We start from the raw sequence: 10,259 nt of genomic DNA, 5'->3' as shown, positions 1-10,259 counted from the left end.
AGTCGGCTTTTGGGAAACCATATAAGATTGCAAAAAACTTGAACATCAGATCACAAGAAAATATCCTTACCGTCACTAGTGATGGGAACGAAACTTCCGACTTCAAGACCTCAATTATTAACATTCTGAACCATCATTTTCCAATGATACATAATCCAGAGGTTGATATCAGACTCAGTGGTACTGAGGAGGACGAATTCACTGAACCCGAAATTGAACATGCTATCAGATGTCTTAAACCTAACAAATCTCCTGGTCCTGACGGCATTCCAGCTGAGGTGTACAGAGAATTATACTACTGCAATAAATCTTGGTTTAGGGCAATCCTCAACAAATGCTTTCAACTAAGAATTTTCCCCACATGTTGGAAAACCGCCCTGGTATGCCTTATCCCAAAACAGGGAAAGGAACCCCGACTACCACAGAACTATCGACCTATCTCCCTGCTCTCTACCTGGGGAAAAATCTTAGACAAACTATTAACAGAACGTCTAGTATATTTTCTGGAATCCAACAATAAGCTAAACCCCAACCAATATGGCTTCAGGAGAGGCAGGGGGACAGAAGAGGCCTTAGGTGCAGTGGTTGATTTTGTAGGTCAGGCTAAAAGTGAGGGGAAACATACCGTGGGGGTAGCCTTGGACTTCGAGAATGCTTTTAATACAGCTAATTGGCAAGTCCTGAAGCACTGCCTCAATAACCTTGGGCTCAGTGATTCGGTGTTGGCACTTGTTTACGATTTCCTTAACAACAGACATGTCTGTTATTATTTTAATGATCAATTTGTTATTTTACCAACTAATAATGGTGTTCCACAGGGATCATCGCTGGGACCAATTTTATGGCTAATTTTAATTGATTCGCTTTTAACTAGTTTTGATTTTAACGATTGCAAACTACTGGCATATGCTGATGACGTCTTCCTTTTAATGAAGCACACCACTTTTTATCGTCTCGATAAGCTGGGGACCGAGATTATTCAAAATATGGTAAATTGGGCCGGTAGTCACAAATTAAAATTCTCACCCGACAAGACAAAACTTATAACCTTCCCCAAAGACGCGAAATGTATTAAGAGAACACCTCGCTTAAAAATGGAGGGGACCAGGACGGCCTATCTAAGATGCGACAGGACACTGAAATACCTTGGTGTGGTGCTCGATCCTCGGCTGAGCTGGATCCCACACCTGGAGTATCTAAGAACAGATATCATCACGTTCTATGACAGACTAAAACAGTTCAGTAGAGCCACATGGGGACTTAGTGCGAATATCTTGAAATTGATATACCTGCAGGCTATTGAAAAGAAAATCATTTATTGTGCCTCCGTGTGGTATAAGAATAAAGTTAAAATAAACCAGAAGCTCCTAACTATCCAAAGAATTCCATTGCTCAACATCACTAAATGCTACTCTACAACTAGCACGGAGGCACTACAAATACTTGCAGGAGTCATACCTATTGACTTAAAAATTAGAGCAACTATTTCGATTAAACGACATACCTGGTCACCAGAGGAATTTAACGACAGCGATTATCAAACAGATGAACTTAAAAATTATATCCCTTACTCAGTCCCTGTGTATGACCCTACGAAGTTAAAAATCGTTAGTAGGGGTTTCGGCTCACCGAGGGGCGTTGGCTACGAGTTCTACACTGATGGCAGTAAGAAACAGGTGACCAATGAAAGCACAGGCGCTAATGAAGATCGGGTGGGTTGTGGTTTCTTGGTGAAACTGGATAACCATACTATTTACGAACAGACCGCACGTTTAAATAATGAGTGTAGTATCTACTCCGCCGAACTTACGGCAATCAAATTGGCTACCCTTTGGTCAAACAATAACAATATTGAACAATACACCATCTTTTCTGACTCAAAGTCCTCGTTGCAGGCCCTTGAAAACCCAACCCCAACAGACCCTCTTGTTGAAGAAATTAAGGAAATTGTTCAAAACAAACAATGCTTATTTAATTGGATTAAAGCCCACTCGGGGGAGCCTGGCAACGAGGAAGCAGATATTTTAGCCAAAAAGGGCACCTTATTGGGCGGGGTGGACTTTCACTACACCATAACAAAACCCCAGGTCAAACATAGACAGAGGCAGGTCAGTAGGATTTTATGGCAGGACAGGTGGAGCAGCTCTGCAAACGGGAGACACACACACTATTTGATACCTACAGTTAACGAATGTTTTTTATCCAGCGATTTTTACTTTAATCAGTTCTTAACTTCCCATGGTGTATTTGGCGATCACCAAGCTAGGATGTTTCAAAAAACCTCCGCGTGCAAATATTGCGGTCACTATCAGACTAGTAAACATCTGATGCTTGACTGTCAAAAATTTGCAACCATTAGGGGAAATAGTTTTGACAGAAGAGGCGACATAAGATCTTGGTGCAGGACTAATAAACCGAGGCAAATTATTAAAAACATCATTAAACGCACCCTGGAGGACGCACTCGCCCCTGATGACATTTTGGATCCGCTCTACACGAACTAAACTCATTCCCGGTTGTTGGGCTGCCCGCCTGTTCGCTTCCCATTATTTTGACAACGTTTTGTTGTTTTATCTATCTCATTTGCTTTTTAATTCTGTTTTAATCTATTTATTCACTACATTGTGCTTTTTAATTGGCTTATTTACATTGCCTTTCCTTGCTTTGCAAATTTTAGCGTCGCCTTTTAATTGTATTTGATAATTGTTTGTTTTACCACTTTACATCTTCACCTCCTTTTGTTTTACATTTGAGATTTTCTTGGCTCATTACGCCTTATTCTTCTGTCTTACCTGTTGTCAATTTGTCGACTGTATTGGTTCTTTGACCTATATTAACTTGGGACCTCCGTTTACCTGTGACCTTTTAATGTTTTCTTATGTTCACTCCAGGTACACGTTTTTTTTAATGGTTCACTTTATGTTTTACTGTTCTTGAATACATCAACAGTTTATACTTTGTGTCCTTTATATCCTGTCACAATGTTAATGATCGCTTTGGTTTAGCGATCCAACTTACATATTACTCGTTTCAATCCTATGTACTGCCCCCCTGAGGGGGTTTACCTTCTTTAGGTAAATACAGGGAGTCACGCCCCGGGGTACCCTAGTGATCTGTCCTCCCTTCCGTTTCTTCTCCCTTTTCTCCTACTTTCTCCTTTCTCTTCCCCCTTGTCGTGGTTGCCGAATTCACTGGTAAGGGCTTTTTATTTGTGTTCGATTACCACCCTGTTGTATCGGACCCAGATGGGAAGAGACCACCCACGTGTTCGCCGTGCGTGGAGACCCGTGTCCCTGGAAAAGGGGATCCTGGCAGTTGAGGGGCATCCTGGTACCCCAATACACTGCTTTGGCCCTTGCTTCAGGTAAACGGGAGGTGCATATTGGCCTGTATGCATCAACCGGCTAGTCACGACCGTCAACTGTTGACTAGGGTCAAGTCCGGGGTCACTTACTAGGCACCTCGTTAAGGGTGGAGGCTGCTTCAGGGGTGACTCGCGGACGTATAGCTATTGGTTAGCATCGGTGTCAGGTAACGAATTATGTTACTTGCATCCCCTTAGTAGGACTCCGTGGTGGGTGATGCCGCTGGTAGTAGAACTGTTTTTATTTTCTATGGCTGAAGATAGTACGGTGTTGAGTTCCGCACACCAATGCAAAAACAGCGGAACATTCTTAGCACCATGTGAATACGCTCGTTACTTTTTGATGAATCTGACAAACCCAAACGTACCTAATACCTCATTTACCCACGTATCTCCATTTCTGATACATAAGGCTCTTCTTTCCATTCTGGGAGAAGTTGCCTCAGTAAAAAAGCTACGCTCTGGTGACCTCTTAGTTGAAGTCTCCTCTGCAAAACAGGCAACTATTCTGTCAACATGCACCACCATGTGTTCATTTAATATAACAGTAACACCTCATAGATCTTTAAACACCTCTCGTGGCGTCATATCAGAAACAGAATTTATAAATGACACAGAAGACATGATATTAGATAACCTTCAATCTCAAAACGTTACATCTGTTAGAAGGATTAAGATTCGCAGGGATGGTAAACTCATCCCTACGAAGCACCTTATCCTCACTTTTGCGTCTGCTAAATTACCGACTGAAATTAAAATGGCTTGGATTAACTGCCCGGTTCGGCCTTATATCCCAAATCCTTTACGTTGTTACCAATGTCAAAGGTTTGGGCATTCAAAAACATCTTGCCGAGGTCGACCGGTGTGTGCCCGTTGCTCTAGTACAGAGCATGAAGACACTTCTTGTGAGCTGCCACCTCTTTGCGTCAACTGCAAGGGTGATCACGCAGCTTACGCCAGAAGTTGTCCGAAATGGTCACAAGAAAAGGAAATCCAGTCAATTAAAGTATTACAAAACTTAACATTCAACGAAGCCCGCAGAATAGTTACGGCCCGCACTCCCCGTCCGGGTGTGTCCTACTCAGCAGCAGCTAAAACTTCCTATCGCACAGTAAGTACGCAGACAGATTCCTCAATATCATCTACCCCACAACAAACTAAACAAAATCCAAAATTTAATTTTACCGGACCATCTACTTCTCACAGATCTGTATCCAAATCTCCACCTCCAAAAACATCTCGAATGACATCCCCAGAAAAGCCTCGTCCTGCTTTAAAGCAGCGTCCGAATATAAAGTTGCCACCTAGCCTAAAACCAGGTATTCCTAAAAAGAATAAAGACCCAAAATTCATACAAATCGCTAAAAAGTCCACTTCAGATATCTTGCAGAAGATGGACACAGAAATAACACTACATCCATCGGATGACGAATCGGTTTTCGACGACCCACCGATGGATGTCACGTCTAAATCAAAATTTAAATCCAAAAGATAATGGCAAGTTCCATTATCTCTTGGAATTGTCGCAGTGTGCGAAATAAAATCTCAGACATCAGAGATATAATTTTTAAATATCAGCCATCATGTTTTTCAATCCAAGAAACTCATTTAACATCCTCTGATAATTTTAATGTTCATAATTATGCATGTTACCGAAACGACCATGACGCCGGTAGTAGACCTAATGGTGGTGTCGCGATTTTAACATCAACAAGTTTTCCATCAATTCGTCTTTCATTGTCAACGTCATTACAGGCTATTGCAGTTAAGATTCATATAAACATTACGATTACAGTCTGTTCAATTTATATACCTCCACATGCTTTAGTTTCACAACATGATTTAAACTCATTAATTCATCAGCTGCCTACACCTTTCATTTTGCTTGGGGACTTTAATGGTCACAATGAACTATGGGGTAGTTCCGACACAAATGCTAGAGGGCATCAAGTTGAAATGCTCATCCATGACCATAATCTATGTTTACTGAATCAAGGTGAAGACACTCACTTTCATGAACCAACGCGAACTTTTCATTGCATTGATCTTGCTTTATGTTCACCTGCGCTTTTACCCTTTTCAGAATTTTCGGTTGATAATGATCTTCATAATAGCGATCATTTCCCAATCATTGTTTCATATACATCTACTGCTTCTACCACTACAAGACCCTCTACATTTATTTACCATCGTGCTGATTGGCGACTTTTCGCACAGCTTGCTGACATTACAGAAGATATGATATCAGATGAAAATCTTGAAGCTGCTGTTGAAACGGTGACTTCTGTGATCATCAATGCTGCACAAAGTAGCATACCAAAAACATCAACTTCTCGTCCCCGGCATCGCAAGCCATGGTGGACTGCTGAATGCTCCGCAGCTCACAAAGAGAAACAGAGGCTATGGAACATCTTCCGTCGGTATCCTACAACGGACCATCTTGTAAATTTTAAACGAGCTAAAGCGATTGCACGCAGGATTCGGCGCCAAAGCCAGAGAGAATCTTGGTCACGCTATGTTTCATCCATCACATCTACAACATCTCCCAGACAAGTCTGGTCGAGGGTCAAGAAAGCGAATGGTATCTACCGTGAATTCCATCTTCCGGTATTTGATATAAACGGTATCACGCACTCTGACCCTGTAGATGTGAGTAACATCTTGGGTGAAACATTCGCTGCCGTATCTAGCATTGACAGTTACAGCTCAGCTTTTCAAGCTCACAAGCATAGAGTTGAAGCCCAGACGCTGCAGTTTACGACTCGACGGCAGTTTCAATATAATTGTAAATTCACTTTTCATGAATTGCAGCGAGCATTGTCAAAAGCACCCAATACGAGCCCCGGCCTTGATGGTGTATCATATCACATGCTTCGCCATTTGACTTCTGCATCTTTGCAGAATATCCTGTTACTTTTTAACAGATTATGGACGGAGCAGATATACCCATCTAGTTGGCGGCTGGCTCTTGTAATACCAATTTTAAAGCCAGGTAAGGATCCGACGGAACCAATTAACTACCGCCCGATAGCGCTGACTAGCTGCTTCAGCAAGGTATTCGAACGTATGGTCAACTCTCGCTTGGTTTACTTTCTGGAGAAGAAAAAACTTATCCCCGACTATCAAAGTGGTTTTCGAAAGGGCAGGTCGACTATGGATAACATTGTTGCTTTAGAATCACGTATTCGTAATGCTCTTGTCCGACGTAACCATTTTATCTCTATCTTCTTTGATATTGAGAAAGCGTACGATCGGACATGGAGATACGGCATTCTGAAGGCATTGTTTGATATAGGCCTCCGTGGTCACCTACCAATTTTTATCAAAAACTTTTTGAGTCAGAGATATTTTCATGTCAAACTGGGTCATACACTTTCTGATCTCTACATCCAATCTGAAGGTGTTCCACAAGGTTGTGTTCTGAGTGTTATACTTTTTATAGTTCATGTTTCTTCCATTTTAAACATTCTACCTCCTACAGTTTTTGGATCACTTATGTTGACGACCTCAACGTCTCATACTCAGGATCTGACATGAGAGTAATCGAGCGTCAACTACAACTTGCTGTCAATAAAATAGTAAAATGGTGTCATGAGAATGGTCATACCCTATCACCTTCCAAAAGCTCATGTGTACATTTCTGTCGGCAACGTCGGCTTCACAATGATCCTGTTATTCATATTCATAACATTGCTATACCCATCGTAATTGAAACAAAATTTCTTGGAGTTGTTTTTGATCATAAGCTTACTTTTCTGCCTCACATAAAACAATTGCTGAAAAGATGCGAAAGATCCTTAAATATGTTACGGGTGCTTTCCAACACGTTTTGGGGTGCTGACCGCACCGCGCTATTGCGAATTTACCAAGCACTTATACTGTCGCGCATTGACTATGCATGCACAGTTTATGGTACTGTTTCTGCTTCGCAATTAAAACGCCTTGATACGGTGCATCACACTGCATTACGCATTTGTAGTGGTGCATTTCGTACTTCACCCGTGGAAAGCTTTTATGCTGTTTGTCATCAACTGCCACTGGATCTACGTAGAATGCAATTGTCCTTGACGCACTACTACCGTATCATGTCTTCAGCCTCACACCCCTTACAGCATGAGGCTACTCCAATAAGTTTAATGCGCCTATATGATGCTCGACCTTCTTATGTACGTCCTTTTATAGCTCGCATGCGATCGCACATTCAAACATTTTCTATTTTAGATTCACCATCACAATCAGTTGACCACGTACTTATCTCACCATGGACTGTTTCACCATATCATTTTTATTCTCTATATGAGGTGTCTAAGAAATCTCTTGTATCACCAACCATATTTCAACAACTTTTCCTTTCTCATCGTCATCAGTTTTCTCATTATGTTCCGATATATACTGATGGCTCAAAATCTCCTGGATATGTTGGCTGTGGTGTCATCATTGCTGACGTCACAAACAGCTACCAAATTCCTGATATATGCTCCGTTTTCACTGCTGAAGCTGTTGCTATTTTATTAGCATTACGACTAATTTCTACACGCTCTACTCGGAAGTATTGTATATATTCCGATAGTATGAGCGTTTTGAGCCAATTAGAAAAGTTTCACTGTGATACTCATCCAATTTTATGTTTCATTATTCATTTGTTAACTACTCTTCAGAAGAAGGGATTTGAAATTTTATTTTGCTGGGTACCAAGTCATGTTGGTATTCCAGGTAATGAACTAGCTGACTCAGCTGCACGATCTGCCACATCTGTTTTAACATTGTCCGTACCCTTCTCTGACATGAAACTACATGTTCGAAAAATTGTAAAATCATTATGGCAAGAACAATGGGACCTCAAAGTTTTTAATAAACTCCACAGCATCAAATCTGATTTGGACCATTTCCCAGTACTTCGATTGCGTAGAGCAGATGTAAAACTAACCCGGCTTCGAATTGGTCATACCCGGTTGACACACCTCCATTTGTTGCTAGGAGAACCCGCTCCTCAATGCCATGGTTGTAACGTTCCTCTCACAATTCATCATATTTTAATAACATGCCCATGTTTTAACCAGTATCGGTTAACGTATTTTGGAAGTTCTATTTTATGCATGCAAGATTTGTTAGATAATATTCATCATCCAAACATTTTTGCGTATTTGCGTGCTCTTGGTATTTTTAACTGTATATAAATGTTTTAATACATTTGCAATTTTATTCACTTTACTTACTTCATGTATTTTATTTGATATTCACACTTTTATCTGATTTTATTCATGCCTTTTACCTGATTTTATTCATCAACTCATACAATTTTATCAGTTATAATTATACGAATAACTAAGTGTTGCACGCATCATGTCTTATGAACTGTTTTTACCGTATTGTTTGGCGCAGCATGTCCTCTTTTGGACTTTGTGCCACTAAACCCTACATTCAATCCAATCCAATCCTATGTACTGCCTGCACATGATGCATTGTATGTCATACTGTACTTTCCTGCGATGTGTTGTAAAATTTTCATTTGCGTCTTTGGCTCACTATAAGGGAAGCCCCGTCAGCTTCGACACTATAAGGCGGGACTCTCGGAGCATTTTAATTATTTTACTGCTGTTGCCATCAGACTCTGTAATGTTTACATAATGTTACTCTGTGATGTTACTTTTTGTATTTTATGTACTTTTCTGTTTTTCTTGATTTTAATAAACATTTACCCGTATGCCCTAAATTGGGGCAGGTCGGGGTAAATATTTCATTCTAAGAAAAATGAATAAGAAATGCTTTAGTTTGCCTAAACGAAGATTACCTTAAAGTTGAATTATGAGTTGTGCCAGTATCTGCTGAAAAGAAAGTGTATTTTCATATTTACAACAGTTCTTACTCCAAAACGCGTGCTTCTTGAGTTGTGCCACTATTGCAGCCCATGAGCGATATGTTGTGTCAGTCCTTGAAATTTTAAGTCAGGGAATAATCAAGATTTTAATAGTGATTTCTCTCAATCTACTTTGAAGGAAAGTCACCTCATCCAAATCGCATACTTTATCTCAAGGATACGAGATATTTCCTTCTTATTTTAAGTTTTGCATTCAAACTAACCAATCATAATCTTATCTCAGTAGCAGATTTTAATTCGATTTAATTTAAATTTAAACCTTGTTATCCAGATTTTAAATTAGTTACTTTAGTTAAAACCTGGTGGATTTGAGTTTAATCCCGTTGCTTGAATTTTTATCTAGTTATTTTGATTTTTAACTGGTTTCATGTGTAAAACAGGACTCTTGCCTCAAAACTTTATATCAATCAATCAATTATCCTTATTTAATATGCATAATTTGCAAACCATTTTAGCGGTTCGGATACCGTTTGCAACATTCCTTTGAATCATATTGATTAACTTAAAACATAATATGCAAGTTTTTAAATTATAAATTAAATTCTCATCTTGAGTATTTTCAGAAATGTAATTTTCAGAAATATAATTTAAAGCTAAAATTTATTGTTTCGCAAGCTCTATTAATTTAAAGAATAATTGCGAAATATATTTCTTAATAATTTTAAAGGAAATGTTACCCTTTTTCACTAGCCTTTCCCCCTTATCTCTAAGAATACAGAAAATTCTAGTTTAATATCTTAAATTTTCTTGCACATATACATGCAATAAATATACTATTAATGTATATTTATGAAGAAAGTCTACAGAATCAAAATAATTCTATTATTGACTATAACTTTAAATGGGTATCTAAGGTCGTCGGCATTGATTTTAACTTTTGTAGTTTCAACGGATAATATGTCAGAAAGGAAACATTATGAAGATTCCACTGCCGAATTTATTCAAATATGCAGAAGGAAACTAAATACATAGTAAAATCTATTATGAATATTCATCATGGAAACGGAATGAATAGGA

The 10,259-nt window shown here is 39.4% G+C and overlaps 1 protein-coding gene across 1 annotated transcript; it reads left to right on the top strand.

The window, feature by feature from the left end:
- Positions 1–6,897: 6,897 nt before the first annotated feature.
- Positions 6,898–8,541, top strand: LOC147801797 (uncharacterized). The gene has a single exon (XM_087154488.1). The coding sequence runs from the start codon at positions 6,898–6,900 to the stop codon at positions 8,539–8,541; it is 1,644 nt and encodes a 547-aa protein (XP_087010614.1).
- The last annotated feature ends 1,718 nt before the right edge of the window (positions 8,542–10,259 follow it).

The sequence above is a fragment of the Parasteatoda tepidariorum genome, chromosome 11 (genome assembly GCF_982258835.1).
Source record: "Parasteatoda tepidariorum strain Cologne lab strain chromosome 11, Ptep-v5.0, whole genome shotgun sequence".
In the NCBI taxonomy this organism is placed as follows: domain Eukaryota; kingdom Metazoa; phylum Arthropoda; class Arachnida; order Araneae; family Theridiidae; genus Parasteatoda; species Parasteatoda tepidariorum.
This window is presented reverse-complemented; position numbering and strand designations above follow the sequence as displayed.

Bases quoted from the DNA above. Each gene is read 5' to 3' on its own strand.
- LOC147801797 (XM_087154488.1), top strand. From the start codon at position 6,898: ATGAGAGTAATCGAGCGTCAACTACAACTTGCTGTCAATAAAATAGTA.